We start from the raw sequence: 25,523 nt of genomic DNA, 5'->3' as shown, positions 1-25,523 counted from the left end.
CAATGTTCAACACGCTACTGCGAATGAGTTGACAGCGGCATTAGCACGAGCGTGCGATGCAACCATGCAGAGGGAAGGTAAACCGCGACATGGTCGCCGCCCAGCTTACTGGTGGAACTCGACGATTGCCGACCTGCGTACAAGCTGCTTTCGGGCTAGGAGAATGATGCAGAGAGCCCGCAACGACGCTGAAAGAGCAGATCGAAGACCAGCGTACAAGGCGGCGAAAACCGCTCTCAACAAGGAAATTCGGCTCAGCAAGAAAGCCTGTCTGGAGGAGCTCTGTCGCAACGCCAATTCAAACCCGTGGGGTGACGCCTACAGAGTTGCAATGGCGAAGTTGAAGGGCCCAGCTGTACCACCCGATAGGTGTCCGGAGAAGATGAAGACCATCATTGAAGCGCTATTCCCCCGGCACGAACCGACGAGCTGGCCGTCCACACCTTACGGAGCTCAGGATAACGACGAAGAAGAAGCCCAGGTAACGAATGATGAGCTGATCGCGGTGGCGAAAGCCTTAAAAACCAGGAAGGCTCCGGGACCAGACGGTATCCCCAACGTAGCTCTGCAAGCAGCAATCCAAGAAAACCCAGATATGTTCAGGATCGTACTGCAAAAATGTATCGAGGAGGGTAACTTCCCCGACATTTGGAAGCGACAAAAGCTGGTGCTGCTGCCTAAACCAGGCAAGCCTCCTGGAGATCCTTCAGCATATAGACCGATATGTCTGCTGGACACAGTTGGCAAAGTGCTGGAGCGAGTAATCCTAAACAGGCTTACGAAATACACGGAGGGAGAAAACGGCCTGTGTGACATGCAGTTCGGCTTTCGGAAAGGTAGATCAACCGTTGATGCCATCCGAACGGTCGTGGAAGCTATGGATACGGCGCGGAAGCAAAAGAGGAGAGGAAATCGGTACTGCGGTGTGGTCACTCTAGACGTAAAAAATGCCTTCAACAGTGCCAGTTGGGCTGCGATCGCCGAATCGCTGCACAGATTGGAGGTCCCCGAGTATCTTTGTAAGATTTTGAGGAGCTACTTTCAAAATCGTACACTGATCTACGAAACAGACGCTGGGAAAAGGTGCACGACAGTCACAGCGGGCGTCCCACAGGGTTCTATTCTTGGCCCGACTCTCTGGAACGCTATGTATGATGGAGTGTTGAAGCTGAGCTTCCCCCGGGGTGTGAAGATCGTCGGCTTCGCGGATGACGTGGTGCTCGTAGTCATCGGCGAATCACTAGAGGAAGTAGAGATACTTGCTACCGAAGCAGTAGACGCCGTGGAAGAATGGATGCGAGGGAAGAAGCTTGTGTTAGCCCATCACAAAACCGAAGTTGTGATGATAAGCAACCGAAAGGCAGTGCAGAAGGCGAGAATCTCGGTTGGACAGTGTACCATCGACTCAAAGCGGGAAGTCAGACACCTGGGAGTGATGATCGATGATCGGCTGAGCTTCAACAGCCATGTCGATTATGCATGTGAGAGGGCCGTGAAGGTGATATCAGCTCTATCCCGGATCATGCCCAACAACTCAGCGATCAGCAGCAGCAAGAAGCGACTACTGGCGAGCGTGTCGACGTCGGTACTCAGATACGCTGGTCCCGTGTGGGTGACAGCACTGCAGACGAAGAGGAACCGCTCCCGGCTGAACAGTACGTTCAGACTGATGGCCATGCGTGTGGCGAGCGCGTATCGTACGATATCATCTGAGGCAGCCTGTGTGATTGCAGGATTGATCCCTATAAGCCTTCAACTCGAAGAGGACAGCGAGTGCTACAGGGACCGACGCACGCGGGGAATTCGGAAAAGAGCCCGGGATGAAACCATGAGGAAATGGCAACAGCAATGGGATAGCGCTGAGAACGGTAGATGGACCCACCGTCTAATTCCGTGCCTGTCGACGTGGGTAAACAGAAAACACGGAGAAGTGAATTTCCACTTGACGCAGTTTTTGTCTGGCCATGGCTGTTTCAAGAAATACCTCAATAGGTTTGGACACGCAAGATCGCCGTTATGCACCGGGTGCGGCGATGTTGACGAAACCCCTGAGCACGTGGTCTTCGAATGTCCGCGCTTCGAGCATGAGCGAGCCGAGATGACATCCGTCGTCGGCAATGACGTTAATGTGCACAATATCGTCCAACGAATGTGTGCCGACGAAGAGAAATGGGACGCGGTAAACAGAACTATCGTTCAGATGATGTCTCTTTTACAACGAAGATGGCGAGAGGAGCAGCGGCACTCTACACAGCGGACAGCACATGGCTCTGAATCGTTGGGGCAGCCGGAATCGTCGGACCGACCTTGGCGCTTGACAAGTCAGCCTGTTGAAGAGAGCATATGAAGGAGACCAACGGGCGCGACCGGAGTAGGCTAGATCCTCCGCCGGGGACTAGACCGAGTAGAGCGGGCGTAGCGTAATATCGGTAATAAGTCGTCAAGGCGCCTGCAAACCGGAAGTCATCCTCCAACCGGAATTGCAGGACCGACCTCGGCACTTACCGACCAACATCGCGTCGGAGTAGGCTATGTCCTTCCGCCGGGGACTAGCCGAGTAGATCGCGAAACAGCTCCGGCAAATGGTAGTCGGGGCGCCTGTGAACCGGAAGTTTCCCACCACCGGAATCGCAGGACCGACCTCGGCATCAGCCCGGAAAGCATCGGTTCGGGAGATCTTCCGCCGTCGGGGAAATCTTCGTCGGAGTAGGATAGATCCACCGTCGGGGACTATTCTGAGTAGTCCGTAGCGAGTCACCGGCTTAAGTCGTCGGGGCACCAGTGAACCGGAAGCCATCTTCCAACCGGAATTGCTGGATCGACCTCGGCACTTCACCGGTCAGCAGCAGTGATGCGGGAACAAACGCGTAACGTTATCGGTTTCGGGAGACATTCCTACGTTAGGAACTCTCCGCTGGAGTAGGCTAGCTCCACCGTCGGGGACTATGCCGAGTAGCGATCGTGACAACCACCAGTTTTGGGTCGTCGGGGCGCCAGTGAACCGGAAGCTACCCTCCAACCGGAATCGCTGGACCGACCTCGGCATCCAACTGGTCCAACCTGGAGAACTCGAGAATCGGCGGATTAACAGCAGGCGCAACAGTTGCGCAGGGCTCTGGCGAGATGTCAGCCCCAAACACGTCGCAGCAGAGCAACGAAGCGTAGCAATGACAGAAGCGGTAGTAGAAACATGGCCCTGGCGCGATGCCAGCAGTACGAAGAGAGCAAGGGAAGTACAGGAGCGTAAGAAGGAGCAGTGCAGTGCTTAGCACAATAGCCTCCCCCATGAAGTAATGCCAAGAGGCAGTTCCGGGGGGAATGGCTCGTGGGCGAAGGTGGACTTTAGTCGGTATAAAGGAGTCCGACACTCTGGCGCACGATGGACGAATTCGATATGACTAGCCTCCATATCGAACGTGAAACGCTGGGTTAGTTCGTAAATGTAATTTACCACCTTCTAAAACTAAAAAAAACACACACACACACACACACACACACACACACACACACACACACACACACACACACACACACACACACACACACACACACACACACAAGAGATTCGAGATTTTGCCACCAGGCGGCGCTAGTGAGCATAGAACTTTTGTTTTGCGGATAGCTTAGAAAGATGGCACTTTCGGCAAAGTTGTTCACTAGCTCAAGCGCTATCAATATAAAAGCTATGGGATTCAAAATTTTGCCACCATGCAGTGCTAGTGAGCATCAAAATTTTGTTTTGCGGTTATCTTAGGATCCTTGCCACTTAGAAAGATGGCACCTTCGGCAAAGTTGTTCAGTAGCTCAAGGACTATCATTATTATAGCCAAGAGATTCGAGATTTTGCCACCAGGCGGCGCTAGTGAGCATGAAACTTTTGTTTTGCGGATAGCTTAGGATCCTGACCTCTTAGAAAGATGTCGCCTTCGGCAAAGTTGTTCAGTAGCTCAAGCGCTATCAATATAAAAGCTATGAGATTCAAAATTTTGCCACCAGGCGGCGCTAGTGAGCATAGAAGTTTTTGTTTTGCGGATAGCTCAGGATCCTGACCACTTAGAAAGATGGCGCCTTTGGCAAAGTTGCTCATTAGCTCAAGGACTATCATTATAAAAGCTATGGGATTCAAAATTTTGCCACCAGGCGGGGTTAGTGAGCATATTTGATATTGATAGCATATTTGATTTGATGTTTCCCCAGACACCACCCGGAAAAACTGGAAAGTCAGGTAATGTCAGGGAATTCCATTTTGGATCTGGAGAGTCAGGAAAAGTCAAGGAGTTTCATATGAGGTCAGGGAAAAAATGTCCAATCTATGCTCCAATATCCAAACGAGTTATTCTGATATATAATAGATACAATTTTTTCGATTTGCTTCAACTGAATACTTACTTGTTTGGCTATCTGCAAAGTTAATCGTGAAACCATTCATCACAATCGTTTGTCCCAACTTTCTCGGTTTGGGACACAATCTCAAGAAAAATTGTCATGACATACACAGTACGTCCAATAATTTCGTTGATGATAAAGGAAAAAATGTCTTTCGAAGAAATGGCTTTGAAGGGTTTTTCAGAAGTACCATATCAGTGCACCAGTATTCGCTTATGTCCCTATTTCAGCTCACTAGTGTAAACTAGAGATGTACCGAATATTCGGCCGGCCGAATATTCGGGCCGAATATCTCGATTTTTTTTAATTTTGCCAAATATTCGTTTCGCCGAATAATAAAATCCGTTATTCGGCCGAATAGGCCGAATAGTGACCGAATATAACAAAATAAATTAAACTGTAAAAAATATTATGTTTATGTAAGGAAAATTTAAAAAATCAATAATTTATTCATATGATGACCGAATTTTTCTTTTTATGGACACCTTGAATAGACTTTGATGTCAAATATTGAAAAAGTGAGAATTCTCTGTTCTATGGCGTTTCCATTTTCTGCAAATCAAATTGTATCTCATCTTGCAGGAGCTGTAACGTACCGCTTGGCTAGTTAGAAGTGTTTGAAAATTTGTTTTCAAGGTATAGATGCATCGAAGCTAAACCCGGCATTTTCAAGAGAACCAGACAACCGTTTGAGATGAAAATTTAACTTTCTGGTCAATCGCTGATGTTGACCAATCATTCCAATATTCAGCGCGAACGGCTGTCAGATTCTCTAGATTTATGCTCTTCGATGCAGGTTTGGCTTCGATGCATCTTCACCTTGAAGTCCGTCAATCATCAGGACTTTCTATACGTTCTATATTCTTTGCAAAACCTACTGATCACGTTCTTCTATTAGTATGAGTGTGACCCCTGACCCCTGCCGTCTATTTGCCTCAATTTTTATGAAACACTTCCAAAAGTCGGATGAATGGTAAACCAAATTTATTAAACAAAAATCAACAATAGGATACAGCTTCCTAGCTTCAGAAATACAGAAATCCTCAGAACTCAGAACGGTTTCAAAAGCTCAAGAAGACGATCATTCATTTCCATTTATACTTCGTTTAATTGTTCAGCTTTCCCTACTTAAAAAAACTGCACATACGGGTGTTATTCGGCCGAATATTTAGGTTTTATTTGACCGAATATTAAGTCATTATTCGGCCGAATGTTCGGCCGAATATTCGTTTGGCCGAATAATAATATTTCAACTATTCGGTATTCGGCCAAAGGCCGAATAGTGCTATTCGGTACATCTCTAGGTTGGTTGGTTTGACTTTATTAACGAGATTTTTAGCCCTGGGCTAGTTCATCTCGGGACCAACGGCTTTACTTCCCTTCCGAAGGAAGTCGTCACTATAACCTTTTACGTCATAAGTGGCTATGTCGGGGGATGGGATTCGATCCCAGGTCCTCAGCGTGAGAGGCGAGTGTTCTAACCACTACACCAGGTCCGTCCCCACATCTCTAGTGTAAACATTGATTTTTCGTGTCAAAAACCAACGTTTCTCGCACGGATATATTCTAGCAATATTAACAACTTTCAAATGAAGTCGTCTGATATTATTTTCATTTGAAAAAAATAATTCTTTATATTGAAAACACAAGACCTAGTGAGCGGTTTTTGGATCACTAGGTATTTTTGTGTGTTCCAATAAAGGCTCATGCAAAAAATTAAACAAAATTTTAAAGAAATGTCGATTTTAGTATACAGCCTTCTTTATTGCAGTAATAGATATGGTTTAACCATAAAAAAAATCAGGATATAAAACGAAATGCGAAATAATGCAGGTTTTAGTTAGTTAGTTACGAAATCTATTTTACCGTGAGCGCAAATAGGAACACTATGATGCAGTAACAAATACAATCACATATTTTTTAATGGAAGTTTCCATTTTTTTATTCTGCCGCTGATTACCTATACTTGGAGCTACATTGTGACATAAAAATAGTATTGATCGACATAACATTTTATTTTATAATAATCATTTGAACACATAACTTTCCTTAAATGAGTGGAATTGCATGGTGCATTGATGGTACATAGAAGTTAATAAATATGTAGTTTGATTCAATATGATTAAAGAAATAATTCGCATTTTTTATTCCAACCTAGCATAATTATTTTGGGGATGCGCTAAATTTAACTGTTTCTGGCATTTTCAATAATTTCCAATCATTTTCTTTTTTTTTTGCAGTTCCTTCAACCGGAAGATCGTTACGGCCGGCAGAACATCCTCAGCACGTACATCCAGTTCCAGTGCAAGATCCCACACCCGTTGGATCCCAAATGCAAGCTTCCTTATGCGCGTCAAGGTGCGGTCGGCTCGTCGGATGAGATGACACGTTCGTCCAGTAATCCGGACTTGCATCAAATGAACTCCGCTTACTCGGAAATGACCAGTTCGATGAGCGGGAAACTGGTTGATCGTACCTCCAGTATGCGTGGGGAAATGTCTCCAACGGCTGGTGGACCCAAGGATGGATTGATCCGATTGCTGCACGAAGAAATTGCCAAGAACTGGGTAGTGGCCAGTGGATCAGCGGCAGAGCTGTCGATGACCAATTCGTGGATGTTGTTTGAGCTGACCATCAAAAGTATGGTTGAGCATTTGGAGTTGACTAACTCTTTGAATTCTCCTCGCAAAAGCCGTTTTCCGCATCAGTTTACGGATGATATTTCCACGTTGGTGCACTTGGTGACAACAAAGGTGGTCGGTTACAACAGCAGCGATCCAAAGTTGGCACAATCGATCAATTCCAGCTTGGCGTTTTTCATCTTCGATCTACTGAGTATAATGGATCGAGGATTCGTTTTCGGACTGATCCGAACGTATTACAAAGTGATCATGACCAAGAGTTCGCCGACGCCGGAAATGATTCACTACAAGCTGGACTTTTTGAGAATAATTTGCAGTCATGAGCATTTTGTAGCGTTGAATTTGCCTTTTGGTACTCCTTACACAGCTCTCTCAGCTCCTTGCAGTCCGACACCGAGCGTTACGTCGAACAACAGCCAGAATTCGTACGTTAGTGCGATGGCTGGTATCGACAAAGCTCTCTATGCCGAACTTAGCGTAGAGTTTCGGCAACAGCACTTTCTTGTAGGTTTAGTGCTTCAGGAGCTAGCAACAGTCTTGGATATATCGAATCCGCCTCTGCACGGAAAGGCAATTCGCTGCTTGCGCAATCTACTTACTTCTCATGATCTCGATCCTCGCTACAATGATGTGGAAGCACGAGCTCGCGTAGCTGCTCTCTACATTCCTCTTTTGGGCATCATCAAAGATGCCATTCCTCAATTGCATACTCCGATCGCCGAATCACACGATCGTTTGAATACCATCGGTCTGCTGGAAGATTACCAAGGACCTTCGACTTCAATTGCTGCTTCCACGATCAGCCCAGAGGTGGCATATGCTATCTCCGGAATCCGTAATTACAGTTATGTTCAAGAGACGCCCAAGAACAAAACTCCTTTGAGCAGCGAAAACACTCGTCATCTGTTGTCCTGTTTCCTCTGGGTGGTCAAAAACCTTGAGCAGAGTACGTTGTTCAAATATACGCTCGGACTCAGTCCTCACCGGGTCCATCAGATGCTTCAGGTGCTAAATATTTGCATTCCTAACTTTGAATACCGGGGGCGGAAGAAACCCACTTCCAAACGCAACACTTCAAGCTTCCGAAAGACACCGGATATGAAGGAGAAACTTGAGGAGTGCATTCGAGGAACGGGATCCGCCCGGAATGATCTCATCAATAGACGTAAGGATCGCTACTCGACGGAAAAGTTCCGCTGGAAGAAAGATCAAATCCGAACGCAGTTCTACGACAGCAACATCAAAAACGAAGCGGAGATGGAGATCACCTACTACATTGAGGGATCGTTGGCAACCGAGGTGTGCCTTACCATTCTGGACACGCTGGAAATGGTTGTCCAAGTGGCGTCCACGTCGGAATTGCATCACAATCTGCTCGGAACCGTTTTGAAGGTTTTGCTCCACGCTTTATCTCGGAACCAGAGCACTTTGGCGCTGCAGAATCTGTTTGCCTCGCAGAGATCGCTCATTTTTAAATATCACAATTTGCTGTTTGACGAAGAAACGGATAGCTGTGCGGATCTGTGCCTGTTGCTGCTGAAGCACTGCGGATCCCAGTTGCCAAGTGTGCGATCACAAGCGGCTGCTTCGCTGTATCTGCTCATGAGACAGAACTTCGAGATTGGAAATGTAAGTAACAGGGTGTCCATCCATTCAGGAAAAGCGGGTCCGGGAATGATCGGGGAAAATACCCGAGTAGTTGTTGTAGAAATCGACAAAAAGCACTATGGCCAGGGAATGTACGAGTACATGACAATTCGTACATTGCATTATGACTAATTATTCAGCCATTCCATAAATCCCTAAACAAAAAATATTTTTAAATGAAAAATAAATATTTTTTCTGAACCGTTGAGATCTTGAGTTCTCATTCCATAAAAAAGATTGTAGATCGGTTGAGCTGTTCAAAAGTTATGATTTTTTTTAAATAAAAAAATCTAATGCGTTGAGACCTACAGTGCGTGCCGATAAAAAATGAATGATTTTTTATTTTCAAAAAAATATATCTCTAGAACTAAAAAAACATACATCGCTGAAAATTTGACCGTAAACGTAAAATTTTCTGAACTTTCAAGAAAAAATGAGAACAGCAGTAGCCCCTTTTGTCCCGAGGCCTTCAAAATACGAAAAAAACGGAAAACTTTAATTTTTTTCATGTAAAAAAAACATTTTTTGTTATTTTTTTTAGAGCTTTCATTTCGTCCAAGAAAATTGAAAATCGGTCAAGCGGTTCAAAAGTTATATCTTAAAAAATAAAAATTTTGCAAAGTCGCGATTGATCTGGTCACCCTATCTCGGAAATGGTCACCCTAATCAAAACATACAAAAACACGTGTATCCTTTTTTCGGATAAAGAAACAAAATAGCAAATTTTCACGGAATTCGGTGACCCACTAGATCGGTTTTTCATGGAATGGCTGTATTCTGAGTTGCTAGTATGACAATTAATGGTTTATAGTATTTTTTTTTAGCAAAATGCTGCAAAAAATCGCTAGATTCCCGGAAAAATCTCCGTAGATTTTTTACACAAACCTTCAATCATATGTCTAAAACCAAACCCCAACATAATGCAGAATAGATCATGAAAAATCTACTTAACACATAAAAAACATAAAATATCACTTTACTGGGTACAGAGTAGAGATGTACCGAATATTCGGCCGGCCGAATATTCGGGCCGAATATCTCGATTATTTTGATTTTGCCGAATATTCGGTCTGCCGAATAGTGAAATCCGTTATTCGGCCGAATAGGCCGAATAATAAAAAAAATAATTAAATGTAAGAAAACATTATGTTTCACACAAAGGAAAACGTAAAAAAAATCAAATTTGTTAGATTCCATGGAGAATTTTTCCGTTCAACGTACGGCATTAAGGCGACTACGGTCAGGGCTATCCATAACTTTGATATTTTTTGCGACATAACATTTGAAGGAAGCACCACACTAGACAACAAACTAGCATGCAACGACCAGTGGAACAGTCGGAAAACGTTGCTGACGAAAAGTTTTCGGACTGAAGCTGGAATCGAACCCACACTCCTTGGATCGATACGGCAATATGCTTGGTAACATTAACCGAACGGCTAAGAAGCCCACACGAACACGTTCTTCCGTTATTATGCGAGTCAGTGGTCTGCGGTTGTTCCAATTTCTAAGTAATCAAGTGAAGTACAAACCGAGTTTCTTAAAAAAAATGAAATGCATAAAAATACCATAAATTGTTAATTATTAATAAGATACAACACTCTAACTTCAGAAAAACAAATCCTCAGAACTTTCTTTTACTACTAGACTATTACAAAAGTTTTTACAAGTGCGGATACGCTATTAAAAGTTCGCATTGGCATCAAAACGGATAGGTGTCTTCGGGGGACTTATTATTCGTAAAAATCAGAGAATAAGTGCTCTTAAGATACCAAAATGATTCGATGCAAACCCGCACTTTCATTCACACTTTCGTCATAATAAGACCGCACTTCGGAGCCCAGTAGGGAAAGAAATACACAATACGGTTATTGTAATTTCTTCAAACGATTTTAAAAGCTCAATAAAACGATCATTCCGTTAAATTCTTCACCTTGGGAGCATTTCCTATTGAAAAAAAGTAGCTTTTTTGAAGATCAAAATTAAAAATATAGTTTTCGGGAAATTGCACGAACATATGGGTGTTATTCGGTTAAATTTTAAGGTTTTATTTGGCCGAATATTGAGTCATTATTCGGCCGAATATTCGTTTGGCCGAATAATAATATTTCAACTATTCGGTATTCGGCCGAAAGCCGAATAGTGCTATTCGGTACATCTCTAGACAGAGTAGGGTAGGTGTACCAGTTATGGACATATTGGTTCCCTATTTCGCCATACGGGATAATTTCATTATCTAGAAAAAGGTTTAAACATTCTGTGTGTTTAAGTAGTTTTATATCAAATATATCTTGATGTTGAAACATTCAAAAATATTCAAAATGTGAAAGTTTTCGAGAAAACATATATGGCCAAATAGGGAACCACTATAGCCATAACTGGTACACTTTTCCCTACAATGCACACACCTTGGTCGATGTGTTGCAAGTATTTTTGCAAGTTACTCAGATAGACGATTACTAAATGCAACTTTTCTTTCGCAGAATTTCGCCCGCGTCAAAATGCAAGTGACCATGTCACTTAGTTCTTTGGTCGGTACCAGCTCTTCGTTCAGCGAGCAATCCCTTCGCCGTGCATTGAAGACCATCCTGGTGTACGCCGAGTCCGATACCGATCTACAGGACACGTCCTTCCCGGAACAGGTGCAAGAATCTGCTGTTCAACCTCCACATGATCCTGTCGGACACGGTCAAAATGAAGGAATACCAGGAGGATCCGGAAATGCTGCTCGATCTGATGAATCGTATAGCCAAAGGGTACCAGAACTCCCCGGATCTTCGGTTGACTTGGCTGGAGAACATGGCCAGAAGCACATGGAGCGAGCGAATCATACCGAGGCCGCTATGTGTTACGTTCACAGTGCCGCTCTTGTGGCGGAGTATTTGAGCATGCTGGAATCGCAAAATCATCTCCCAGTGGGAGCCGTTTCTTTCAAGCACATATCCCCAAATGCACTTATGGAATCTGCAGTTTCCGATGATGTTTTAAGTCCCGGCGAGGACGGAATTTGCTTGGGGAATCGGTTTACTGAAAGTGGCCTCAAAGCACTACTTGAAGAGGCTTCCAATTCCTTCCAGATTGCCGGAATGTACGAAGCGATGAATGATGTCTACAAGGTTTTGATACCCATTTGTGAAGCAAATCGAGACTTCCGTAAGCTTGGCCAGATTCACGGTAAGCTACAGGAAGCATTCAATCGCATTGCACAGTTACATGGCAAGCGAGTTTTTGGCACCTATTTCCGAGTTGGTTTCTACGGAGCCAAGTTTGGTGATCTGGATCAGCAGGAATTCATCTACAAAGAACCAACGCTAACGAAACTGCCGGAAATATTCAGTCGCTTGCAAAACTTCTACGCCGACCGCTTTGGACCGGATGTAGTTCAGATTATCAAGGATTCGAACGCAGTTGATACAAGAACGCTCGATCCAGAGAAAGCATACATTCAAATAACTTACGTTGAACCGTACTTTGAAACCTATGAATTGCGATACAAGGAAACGTACTTTGAAAGGAACTTTAATATAAGTAAGTATTTATCATTATACTCCGACCTCTTTTTTTACTGTTACAGGGGGTCTTATAAATAGTTATGGAAATAGAGATCATCGGCAACTTTCTAAAATAACAATTTAAGTTTTCAAATTTTGACTATGGACAGAACACTGCTCGATTGTTATCATCTAATTGGCCCTTAAATTATACGGGGGGATTTTTTTTTGCAAAAACCATTAAATTTTGAAGATAATGATATCGCATAGTTATCGAGGAAGTGTTGACCCATGTCCGGGCACGAAAAAATACCCTAGTAATTGATTTCAGTGATCTCCCCGGCTGCCCTGATGAGACCAAAGTGCAACATTTTTTTGGTATACGATACAAATATCAAGAACTTACAGTTGCATCACTCACGTAACTGTACACGCAAAAAAATTGTGCGGTAAAAACTACCATTTTAGGGGGTTAACTTAAGCGCTCGCACCGGCAATTTTCAGCAGACCAGAAATGCGCTTGATTTTACCATGTCTGTTGTCGAAATCAGATTGTTGTAAATTTTTTTTTTTTTTATTGCTTTATTATAGAGACTTTCAGCCCTGAGCTGGTTCGTCTCTTTTGAAAGAAAAGAGTTAGGGTAATTTTTACAGTATGTGGGTATATAAAGTTTTTTTTATAAAATCCTACGGAATTCGAGGATATGAACTTAGTTTTCTTCAGTTTCGGGGTGGATAGTGTTCATGTAGTCGTCGTTCGTCCATTTAACATATCAGTAAGCATGTTTCGTCAAGTCCCGTCCGTCAACCTTGTCGTAAGTAGTTACGCAGGTCTATGTTGATTGGTAGTAGCCTGTGTTTTTAAGGAATTCGATTATTGATTTTTCTCTGTCTACGTCGTTGGATAATGCATCTCTAATGCTGAGACCGATGTCATGTTGATCTCGGATGATTTGGAATGCAGGGCAATTGATAATCAAGTGCTCTACCGACATATGGGTTGAGCACACCGTACACTGTTTGAGGAAACCATCCCGGGATCCGAGTTCGTGTGAGAATCTGGTATAGCCGCAGCGTAGTCTAGAAAGTATTCTCTGGTCCTGCCAGTTTTTTGTGTCGGTCCAGCGATGTGGGTCGCCTTTTATTTTTACGTAGAAAAGAGTCTCGAACCTGTCTCCATTCGTTCTCCCCATGCCGAAGCAAAAACTGCTTTGATCCATATTTTCAAATCCGCTGCAGGTACTTCGGGGTTCGCTGGTATTATTGATCTGCCTTCTGCTGCCAGCTTGTCCGCAGCTTCATTTCCCTTGATACCGCAATGGCTGGGGACCCAGACATATATGGTGTTGATGTTTGAGGCTGTTCTGATAGCTTGCACCAAAGGGTGTTTGTTCTTTGGGTTCTCAAGGGCTCTCAGCACACTGGCTGAGTCGGTGATAATAGCTTTCCAGGTGGAGTTGTGTTCTGTGACAGCCGAAAGGATAGCCGTAGCCTCGGCTGAAAAGATCGAGGTGGGTTGGGGCAAGCCTCCACATTTATTAATATTGGGACCAAAAATGCCAAAGCCAACTGCAGTTGAAGTCTTTGAACCGTCAGTATAGAAGAGTTCATAGCCGTTCAACTTTCTTTTGATGAGTTCGTTGAAACGTGGGATCACAGTTGTGGGATTCAGGTTTTGTTTGGTTGGTGTGTTAAGTGTCCATAAGATCCTGGGTGGAGAGAAGTCCCACGCTTCATCTCCAACCCAGTGGACCGTGGACACTGAGGGGAGGATTTCGTGGGCCATTTGCTGAAGGAGTTTGTTTGCCTCTTTGAGGAGGAATACTCCCTCGTCATCCCCGCTTGTTTTCTCCAGGAAACTGACAGCTTTGGAGCATACGGATATCGCAAAAACGTGTTGGAAGGGGGGAATTCCAGCTTCGACGCACATGGATGTCGCTGGTGTACAGGGTAGGAGTCCAGACAAACTGCGGATGCAGCGATTGTACATCGGTGCAAGTTTGTTGATCACGCTTTTGGAGTTTTCTACACAGCAGTTCGGCGCCGTAGAGTAGCCTGCTGCAGACAATTGCTTTGGTAACATGCAGACCCACATCGCGATTGTTTTTGGTGTGTTTGCTGGTGATAATTCGAAGCAGGTTGAGACGACTTTCACATTGTTTTTTGATACGATCGCAGTGAGGTTGAAAACTCAAATGCCGGTCTAAGTATAATCCTAAGACACGGATCGTAGCATCAAAGGGAATTTCTTCGCCGCCGATAGTAGGAGGATTCTTTTTTGGTGCGATGCCTTCCTGAGCATATATGGGAAAAATGGCTTTTGGATGGTGATAGTTCGAAGCCTACAGACAGTGCCCAAGTATGTACTGCTTTGATTGCGTTTTGGAGTTTCCTGCGGATCAAAGTTGGTTTATGTCCTGCAACGAGGAGAACAATGTCGTCTGCAAACACAAATATAAAAAACGCCTTTCGGTAACGTTTCAAAAAACACCGTTCATGGCGATAAGAAAAAGGGTTACCGCCAGTACGGAGCCTTGAGGAACGCCGGTTTCCTCCGGGAACGAGTTCGATTTTGTGTTTCCGATGCACACTTGGAAAGTTCTGTTCGTCAGGAAATTACGAATGAAAGCAAATATGTTGCCACTGATTCCCCAGCTGGCCAGTGTTCTAAGCACTCCTGGAGTCCAAGTACGATTGTACGCTTTCGAGAGGTCCAGTGTGGCCAAGTCCACGTGGAGGCCTTTTTCGAGGGCGTCGTCTAGAACTTGACCGAGTGTTGCGAAGTACGTGCTTGTGCCACATCCTTGACGAAATGCATGTTGTCGATGGTCGAGGAGATCGTTGTCGCGGATGAATTGCGTTAACCTTCGATTGACCATACGTTCCATGACCTTACTACAGCAGCTGGTCAAGGAGATGGGGCGGTATCCGCTCGGTTCAGTACGGTTTGAATCCTTTTTGAGAATAGGATAACTAGGCTGTGTCGCCATTGAGCGGGAAAAGTTCCATTTTTCCCAAATTCGGTTGTAGTTTTTAAGTAAAACTCTTTTTCCGATGGGTGGAAGGTGACGAAGGAGAGGGTAGCCGATGTCATCTGGCCCAGCTGATTTTCCTTTACCGTTTCCTAATGCAAAGGACAGTTCGGCAGAAGAAAAGGGTTTGTCTAATCGGTCACATGGGCGACTACACGGGATTGCTATGGATTCAACGGTAGTCGAAAAATCGTCAAGCTGAGTAAACTCAGGGCTATACCCGCTCCGAGAGCATAATTTAGCAAAGAAATCGCCAAGGATAGTAGCAATTTCTTTTGGGTCCCTGGAGATGCCGTTTTCGGTGTTAATGGCGATACCGTTGATGCCGCGTTTCCCTTGCAACGCGTTTATGCTTTTCCACAGTTCGGAAGATGAGCTGTCACTACTTATACCGTTCAGAAAATCGTCCCATGATTTGCGCTTCGCTGCACGAACTATGTCCCTGCATATGTTGCGTTTTGAGCGGTAGTCCTCAGCTACTTTTTCGGCGTTAGGATGATCTTTCGGAATCCGCTTAATTTTTCTTAGGGCTTTCCTCCTCAACCTAATAGCGGTCTTGGTTTCAGGTGACCACCATCTTAGCGCCCGGCGCCCAGCGTTTGGGCTTGTTTTCGGAATGGCTTCAGAAGCTGCAGTGAGGATGGTACTAATTAATCCTTCGAGTGATGTATCGTCTTCTATAGAGCTGATTTCAATGGTGTTCTGGAAAAGTTGCCAGTCAGCTAATTCGTATTTCCATCGAGGACGTCTGGTTGTTTTTGGTGTGGGGAAGTTGCAAATAGATCGATATAGGGTGGTGGTCACTGCCCATGGGATCCTCGGATATTGACCACTGAAGGCGTCCTAAAAGGTTTTCACTAGCGAAAGATATATCTATAGCGGAACTGATTTGCGGTCGCGTGAAAGTGGGGGAGCCGTCGTTCAGTATACGAAGGTTTGCTTTTTCCGAGGCCCGGAGAATTTGGAAGCCCTTTTCGGTGTTCCTTCGTGAACCCCATCTAACATGATGCGCGTTGAAATCGCCCATGATCAGGTAGGGGGGGAGAAGTTGATCGAGAAAACCGGACAATCTCTGCTCAAGGTTCTTGCTATCCGAGGTTGGTATATAGATGCTGACGATGGTTATTGGAAAAGGAGATTCAACTCTAACTGCTACTGCGATCAAATCTGAGTTAGGAGTGACGTCAACGTAGGTTGTTGAATTATGGATTCCAATTGCTGCAGACTGGTAAGTGTTTGTTCCCCCTTTCAGGATCCAGTTGTATTGGCCTTGTAAGGTTTTTCCCATGGTTGTAGTGTCTGATCTATGAACCTCCTGAATGGCAATTATCACGGGTGTAGACTCTGCTATGAGCAGTTCTAGGTCAGGAAGGTTGTTGAAATAGCCATTCATATTCCACTGTATCGCTAACGATGGATGCTTCGTCTTCTTGCTACTCGCGTTATCTTGGTGTAAGTGAGGGATTCTTGTTCGCGTACTTCGTCTGCATGCTAGTCCCACGGGTTTGCAGGGAGTCTCAAGACTGGAAGCAGGACGCAGTGGATCTTCATAGCCAGGGGCAGCCAAATGTGGCCTTTCTAGCGGGGAGGACATTGAGGTCGCAGGAGTGAAGGTCAATAAGTATGAAGGACCAGCAGCTGGAATTGTGGTGTTGCCGGTTCTGTATTTCCATTGATCATATTTTTGCGCGTCCGACCGGGCATCAGGAGGAATAGGGTTATTAAATAGTAACTGGGCCGGTGGATCTTTCTCCTGTCTGGAAGCCAACAAACGCCGGGGGATGTCTAAACGATCCGTTTCACACGAGACTTTCGCGCTATTGATGCTTACGGTTACTCGAGGCCTTTTTTTTATTTGTCGTAGTTTTCTTAGTTCTCTCGTTGTCCTGGGGGAGTATGAAGTTATCATGCGACCCATTGTTATCCTTACTCGGCAAAGCCTTAACTCCCTCGCTGACCGTTCCAGAGGAGTTTGCCAACGAAACGCCGGAGGTTGTCCACCAGTTCCGGTCCACCAAAGTCTTCCGCACTGGTGGGGCCCCGGCTGTCCGAGACCTTATCCTGCTTGCTTGCCTTTCTGATTCCGTCGCAGTCCAGGTGGGGGGAGTATGAGGTTATCACGCGACCCATTTTCTACGCACGGAGTACCGAAGATTTCCTCGCAGTTTATTTCCAAAGAATTTACCAATGAATGTCGGAGGTTGTCCACTAGTTCCGGTCCATCGAAGTCTTCCGCACTGGTGGGGCCCCGACTACCCGAGGCCTTATCTTGTTCGCTTGATGTGTTTATGGATCCCTCGGAGTCCAGAAGGGGGAGAGTGATGTTATCACGCGACCCTAAAGCTTCCGATCTCGAGGGCTGGACGTTCGGAGGTAATGTTTGAGTCGCTACGTTGGCAGAGAAGGTAACTTCGTTAAGGAGCTCGTTGTAGGTATCGTCCTCTGTTTGATGCATGTTGTTTTTATTGTGACATGAAACATTTTGTGGTGTATTAGTCATTGTAGTTATTAATTATTGCGGATGGTTTAAAAAGGTAGGACGTAGCTTGCTACACTGTTCCTGATGCCGCGTTCTCTTCCATTGCTTCGTCTGAAGAAGACGAAATCTGGTGTTCTACCTCTGATTCATTGCAAATGTCGTTTTCAGGTGCTAGAAATCTTCTGTATCGGAGATGTACATTACTGATTCGTTGGCCTTGGTTCGTTTGGCATGGAGTTCGCCGTTGTTTTTTTCTGCATATTTTTTCCTCAGTTTCGGTTTTGTTCCCGTGTTGGTCACAGAAGCTACTATATCCATCGGCGTCGAGGGGACCGATAGGTTCTGCGCTACGGTGACTGGTGTTGCCTTGCTTTTTTTTATCTTTCTGGTTGTTGTGCCCTTGAGAACCGGGAAATGAGAGCGAGACTTGAGTTTTGGTGGGTTGCTGTCGTTGTGACTTGGAGTTGATACTGTCAATAGAAGTGGTTGCTGTACGTAGATTTCGAATTTCGTTTGTCCTTTTCAGTTACTGTTTCTTGAAGGTGCGAGACTTTAGCGACAAGGTCCTCTATAGTCCCGTGTTTGCGCACAAGATCCAACCTGGAGTCTTTCTGTAGGGTTTTCTCTAGATTAGGATCCTCTCATCCTTTTTTTGTATTTCATTTTGCAGGTCGATAATTAATTTTTCGAGACGCTGGAATTCGATGCTGCTGTTGGGAACATTTCTTGAGGACATTTGATCTTCGAGTGTCTTTATTTTGCTATCCTTTTCAACCATTTGTGCGGAGAGAGCTTCCAGTTTCGCAGACAGGTCCGATATGGTTTTGTCTTTACTATGGACTGCAATGCCTGCGAAAGAGCGTTGACCGGTGCTTGCTTCAAAAGCTCTTCTGGCTTCGGGATAAGACAAACCTCTATCTACTCGTATGTGCTGTATTGCGTCCTCGTTTTGGTACACCGGACAATTGCGGCTGCCGAGCGAAATGGTCGCTAGACTTGCACCGAGCGCAGTATGCAGGGTTTTGGCATCGAACACCTTGTGTCAGATCGTGTTCCTGGTTGCAGTTTCCACACGTCGGGATTTGCTTCTGGCATTTTTGCCTGGTGTGACCGAATTGAAAGCACTGGTAGCAGAGCATTGGGGCGGGGTAGTAGGGTCTGGTTCGAATTCGCTGGTAACCAATGTCGATGTGCTCGGGAAGCGTGGTTCCACTTATAGTGAGAATCACCGTGGGTGTGAGTTCTCTACTTTCCCCTACTTTCCTGGTTATTCGACGGATACCTGTGACGTTTTGGTCCTTCAGGCAATCGAGGATCTCGTTGTCATCTTGAATCTTCATTAGATCGCGGCAGCTGATCACACATCGTGTTGAGTTGAGTCCCGGATGGTAGGAGACTTTGACAGCGGTACCATCGGTGAGTTGGGTCATCGTGAGAAGCTTCTCGAGGTGGTGCCTGCTTCTGACTTTCAATGCGTATGATCGGCCCTGGGCTTCGGGAATCGCACCTTCGATCTTTCCGTTCACTCTTTTCTCGATTGATTGGCGAAGTGTGAACGGATGGTCTGGCATTTTGCCATTCACTGGTTCCATGCGCAGCACAATCAGTTCACCGTAGTTTCCTTGGGGGTCCATATAACTGGGCAATGTTGCTCCAGTGTACGTTCCGTCGATGTAATTAGCAGGCCCTCCTCCGGGATCTCCGTGGAGGGGTGGATAACCCACAACTCAGCGACATCGCTGGTGGGGCGTGTTAATGATGGGGACCACCAATGAGACAAATATTTTGTGTTTCTTTTTAAGTACTAGTTGATTATTTTTCTATTGATTTATCCTGCGGACGGAAAAGCTAACCGTCGATTTGAGTGACTAGCTCAGGCAGAAAATGCAAGTAGCGGAAGCGAACTTGCATGCAAGTTCGAGAGAGAAAGCTGATGTCTCGCGTAACAATTCAAAAGGGCCAATCCTCAGATCGTTGACTCTGAGAAAATTCGATTTGAATATTATTCACCACATTTTCAATTCCTATTTTTCAGTATTCAATTCAATCAATGTGATTTCTTGCTAATTGAGTGACGAATTACTATTACTACACGCTAATAATTGATTTTATTCTGAAAACTGACAAAAATGTGGAAAAAATGATAAGTTTAAATGCTTGGCCCATTTTCGATTTTCATCAAGGCATGGGCCTTTTTTATTGGCCAAAATAGAATTTTATTAGCGTGCTTGGCCGAAGGCTAGGCCTTTTCGGTTGTCAATGAATGAGCAAGAGAGAGTCATTGGCCTCTCACCATGCTAAGGCCAATGACAGTTTGCGAAATTTTCCGATTGTAGGCCCTCTTGATGGAGCGAGAACCAATCATTGGCCTTTTCGAGTGGGGGCCAATGAATGATTTGGAAAAAAGCGGTTATTGGCCGTTTTGAAAACCGAGTTTATAACGGTAAGTTTTATGATTATGTTGACAATGTTTGCATAGTTTGTGGGGTGTTGGGAGATGCTATCGAATGGTATCAAAACCCGATTTGTTTACAATTTGATCATTGGCCCTTTAGAACTGTTACGCGAGATGTAAGGTTTTTTTTTATCGCGATGGCGACGATGTGTGGCGTCCCTTCGTTTGAGCAGTTGTAAACTAATTACTTTTTTTCCACTAAACTGGGACAGCTGTTATCAAAACCTTCACTATCCACTAGATCACTGGTAGCGGAGGGATATTTTGCACTATTTTTTCGGTAGTAATTAGCGCAATCACTTGAAAAGAATCGCGAAAAACTCGACCGTGAAATAGTAAGCGACCGAACGTGTCGATGTAAACAACGACTCTGAGATTGTTGTAAATTATTTCTGTCAAATGTACCAGTAATGTGGTGGGATGTACCGTAAACATAGTAAATTGGTCAGAAATTCCATGTTAGTTTCAAGAATGGGCGTAGTCAGCTAAAATAGTAATTTTTACCACATATTTTTTCCCGTGTATATTCATTGAAATGAAATCCCCATGAAATCGTCGTTCGCTACCAAGGAGAACATAATTGGAAGCGAACAATGCTTTGTGGAAACACAAAGTTTCGGATTCCTATCTACGTGGTTTGTGATGGAAAGACGGTTTGTGTCCATGACCTCTCACCTTCGATGAGCCACGTCAAAAACGCCGATAATATGCTGAAGTATGGAGAGGTGGTATTCATAAGCGTTAGCGTTAGCGTAGTTACGGTATACTTCGTAGATTGGATACTAGCTATATTTATGTTATATCTTTGATAGTCTCATCTAGACTGCTTTCAGGAACAAGACTTGGGAGGTAACCTTGATCTCATCTGAAACAAGAACACCAAAACCATGAATACCGCTTTTCCCGGCCACGCCCATCTTTACCGTTACTTGGGATTGGGGAAGGAAATGTTGATGTAGCACTTAATTAACGAGAGGTCTCTGACTCAGTGACACCCTCATAGGTGCCTACGAACAACATCGAAAGCCATGATACTAACCAACTCATTGAGCCAACGTTGGCTTTTAAGTAGTATGGTGGATATAAAGGAGAAGATGTGGTCGTGACGGACTTCGATTTCAGATTGGCCGATTGCACTGCAGAATCGTTACCCGTTCTGTGACGTAGTTGGCTAACGTGCTCAGTCTAGCGTATTGGGAGTCGTGAGATCGAAGCCCACCAGAACGATTCCATTATTTTTCACAATTTTACATCTCAATTTGTCCAAATTGAATTTTGTGTCTATGAACTTCAGTTTTTTTTTTCAAAACACCGTCGGCTGGTATAACCCGTAATAGACATGACAATCTTAGTTGCGTATGAACTAATTATTTTCTAAAAAATGATCAAGAAATATCTTGCAGAAGTCAAGTACTTCTACAGGGTGTGCTCCGTGAGTTCTTTAGATATTATCGGCCATCGCCAGCAGCACTACTCATCGTAACAAGTCTACTGGAGAGTTTCGAATAAAAAGCTTTTGGTATATGGGGGTAATATTGTTGAGTTTTGTAAGCATTAGGAGAAAAAATCATGTTAAGATATTGATCATTTCTTTAAACTGCTGGTTATCTGAAATTCGCTCGTAAAAAAAGTGGTCGTGAAAAAAAGGTCTTTATAACTTGTTTGAAGTTTACTTCTATGATCAGTTACTGAACAATCTATTTTTCAGAGCGCTTCATTTTTGCAACTCCGTTCACAAAATCCGGCAAGGCTCACGGCGAGTTGCACGAGCAGTGCAAGCGAAAAACCATCCTAACCACAGCGAATCACTTCCCGTACGTGAAGACACGTATCCAGGTGGTGAGCCGGGAGCAAATTGTCCTAGAACCGATCGAGGTCGCCATCGAAGACATTCAGAAAAAGACTGCCGAGTTGGCCGCCGCCACCAATCAGGAACCGGCGGATCCGAAAATTTTACAAATGGTATTACAGGGTTGCATCGGTACCACCGTCAATCAGGGCCCGATGGAAATGGCGCTGGTCTTCTTGTCCGGCATCGCAGACAGCACAACCATTCCGACGAAGCACCAGAACAAGCTGCGGCTGTGCTTTAAAGATTTCTCCAAAAAGTAAGAAACCTTTGAACCATTGTTCCCTGAGACATTCCTAACATTCTCAACCCTCGTAGGTGTTCCGATGCGTTGAAAAAGAATCGCAATCTGATTCTTTCCGACCAGAAAGACTATCAGAAGGAGCTGGAGCGAAATTACGCTCGTTTTACCGAACGGCTGGCCCCATTGATCACGATCAGCCCCTCGCAAGCACAAGGGGTGGTAGCTGCCAACAATGGACTGCACAATAGTAAGTTAACGCCGTTGAGATGGTAAGTATCCGGTAAGTGTCATTTTGGACACATCTTTCGAAAAAATATTTCCTATCGATGGCTAACCAAAAAGTAAAATGATGATTACGATCTAAAATGTGGTTTCAAAACTTATAAATGATTTTAAAATGATTCTCATATGTGTTATTTTCCAATATATTATATTTAAATGCAATTTTTCAAAACCAAAAAAGATTATTTTACTTTTACCAGTGTTTGTAAGTTTATATGTTATTGTATTATTTTAGATTTCTAAATTTCAGTTCCACAATTAAAAACACATGCACACTTATGGAAAATTTATCAAATTACCCATGATTGAAATTGTGAAACTCATACATATTACATACCCGCAATTTACGTACTCGAATCTAATATAATCAATCGTCATATTTAGAAAATATTGGAATTTTCAATTTTGATGACAGCCATGAATTATTGTGATAAAAGCAGGGGTACAATCGCAGTTCACAGAAACATTTTTATGGATTTATGGATGGGCTACTTAATAAGTTTGGCTTTCAACTTTCAAAGCTTCATATATTCCAATTGTTTGAATAGAAATTAATTTCCTACGATGCTTTCGTTTTATGCGCCTATGATTTGTATACCATTCAGGTATTAGTCGTAGTCCTGCTTCCACGTTTCATTCATCTTCATTCCATCTGTTCCATTAGTGTCTTTGTACAATTTTATTTCGTGGCACTGGTCATTATAATTAAGAACAAAGGAAATCCGCGATAAAAAAAATTGAAATTTCTTGCGAAAACCATAAATTTTGCGACGGTTTTGAGCGTAATATCAGATTCCAAAGTTAAGGTAATGCTTCGACGGATTCCTGATGAATTCCTTCAGTTTCAAAACGAACTAGATATCACTCCCAAGATTACTCCAGTTTATCTAGAGACAACTTGTAGTCCAAATTCTTCAAAAATTTCCAGTCAATTAAGATGTATGGTAGAAGCACTGGTTTTGACCATACGCCAGTTGTAGCCATAGTGGATTGTATACTGTTTTACATAGCCAATCAGCATGAAAACCTTTTGTGTTCAGTAGATCGCATTCATGTGATATAGCCATATCCACTCACTCGTCTGAATTGATTCAAAACATAAGAAAAATAATTCATTTCATTTATAATTTTAACTCCCATACACAGAATCTGGCCAGGGTACTCCTAATTTGGCCACTATCATAATCAAAATGATTAGCCAATTTGGGAGTCGAAGTTAAATCTCTGGTCGAAACTGATTCTGGTGGCCTATATTGACCTATGGGAATTTATAAGCGAAAAAGTTGTTGTAGTTTTGATATTTCGATATTTTTTATACATAATATGGATTGAAAGCTTGAATTGTAGTATAAATAGGGCCTCCCATACAATTTTCAAAGACATTTTCTCAAAGGCTGGCCAAAACCAGTGCTTCTACCCTATTCAAGAATAATTACAATAGTCATGTGAATGATCCTACCTTGATACCTTGATGTCTGCAGCATAGCGTCACGCCATTGCCGGGCGTATTGTAGAGCTCCATCTTCGTCGGTCTTGGGCGAAACTTCTCCAGTTGCCCCGAACGTTTAGGTCGCCAGGTCCTCTTCCACTTCGTACAGCCAGCGTATTCGTGGCTTTCCCCGAAGCCGTTGACCTCTACCTGGTTCCCTGCTGAATATTATTTTCGTAATTCTTTCTTCCGACATTCGCAATAAGTGACCAGCCCACTGAAGTCTGCCGTATTTCACACGCTTGATAATATTCGCATCTTTTGTACACTTGATACAACTCGTGATTCATGCGTCTGCGCCACACACCATTTTCGAGTTTCCCACCGAGTTTTGTCCGCAGCACTTTACGCTCGAAAACACCGAAAGCTTTCCGGTCTGACTCCTTCAACGTCCACGCTTCGTGCCCGTAGAGAACCACCGGAAGTTATCAATGTACAGGGCGATTTTGTTTAACCTAAGCTGGTTATAACCATACGTATACGTATACGTAGTCCATAAAAGGCTCTATTCGCAGCCGCAACACGTCTTTTCACTTCGCGGGAAACGTCGTTGTCACATGTCAGCCTATCCTCGCTGTCTTCCTCTTCCATACCTTCAGAAGTACTTGGTGGAACGACTGGTAAAGCTGCTCGCTTCCGTGCTTGAGAAGCTCGACCGGGATCTCACCCTTCCCAACAGCCTTACAGTTCTTCAGCTCGCTGATAGTCTTTTTAACCTCTCCTATGGTCGGTGGGTCCATAGTTTGATCGTCATCATCTGTGTTCATCCTGTTCCTCGCTACATTTCCATTTTCACCGTGCAACAATTGCTGAAAGTGCTCCTTCCACCTGGCAGCCACCGCCGTTTTATCCGTCAGCAAATTCCCTGCTCGATCATTGCACATGGCGGGCACTGGTACGGTATTGTGCCGCGCACCATTGACCGTTGCATAGAATCTCCGTATATCATTCCGATTCATGCTTTCTTAAGCGTCTGCTACAACACTTTCTTCGTTCTGCCTTTTCTTTATGCGGTGTATTCGCTTTTCTTCGGCTCTCGCTGCCCTGTACCGCTCTCTGTTCTGTCGGGTACCGGCCACAAGCATACAACTTCTGGCGACATGTCTGTCACCCTCTGGCACTCTTCATCGAATCAGTCGTTTCGTCTTCGTCGTTGACCAGTGCCGATCACTTCCCGCGCCGTTATTGTCACAGCTTCGTGGACAGGGTCCCACAGGCTGTCGACGTCTCCAGCAACGTTGATTCTTCCCAACTGCTCGTCTAGTTGCTGACGGTACTGCGCAGCTACCCCATCAGTCGACAAGCGTTGTATATTGAAGCGTAGCGTTCTGTTTGTTGTGGAACTCGTGACGCTGGATAACCGCGCCCGAATTTTAGCTACAACGAGATAATGATCCGAGTCGATATTAGGGCCTCGGAAGGTCCTGACATCCATGACATCTGAGAAATGTCGCCCATCAACCAGCACGTGGTCTATTTGGGAGCAGGCATTGCCACTCGGGTGTCGCCAGATGTGTTCGTGGATAT

The 25,523-nt window shown here is 44.3% G+C and overlaps 1 protein-coding gene across 1 annotated transcript in view; it reads left to right on the top strand.

The window, feature by feature from the left end:
* LOC5574315 (dedicator of cytokinesis protein 7) overlaps nt 1–22,858 on the top strand; it is a 35,965-nt gene extending 13,107 nt beyond the window's left edge. Inside the window, 6 exon segments of the mRNA XM_001655042.2 lie at nt 6,627–8,657; nt 11,159–11,326; nt 11,328–11,478; nt 11,481–12,203; nt 21,841–22,240; nt 22,300–22,858. Of these exon segments, the coding sequence (XP_001655092.2) occupies nt 6,627–8,657; nt 11,159–11,326; nt 11,328–11,478; nt 11,481–12,203; nt 21,841–22,240; nt 22,300–22,498 (3,672 nt within the window). The 3' untranslated portion in view covers nt 22,499–22,858.
* The last annotated feature ends 2,665 nt before the right edge of the window (nt 22,859–25,523 follow it).

Source organism: Aedes aegypti, chromosome 2, assembly GCF_002204515.2.
Source record: "Aedes aegypti strain LVP_AGWG chromosome 2, AaegL5.0 Primary Assembly, whole genome shotgun sequence".
In the NCBI taxonomy this organism is placed as follows: domain Eukaryota; kingdom Metazoa; phylum Arthropoda; class Insecta; order Diptera; family Culicidae; genus Aedes; species Aedes aegypti.
This window is presented reverse-complemented; position numbering and strand designations above follow the sequence as displayed.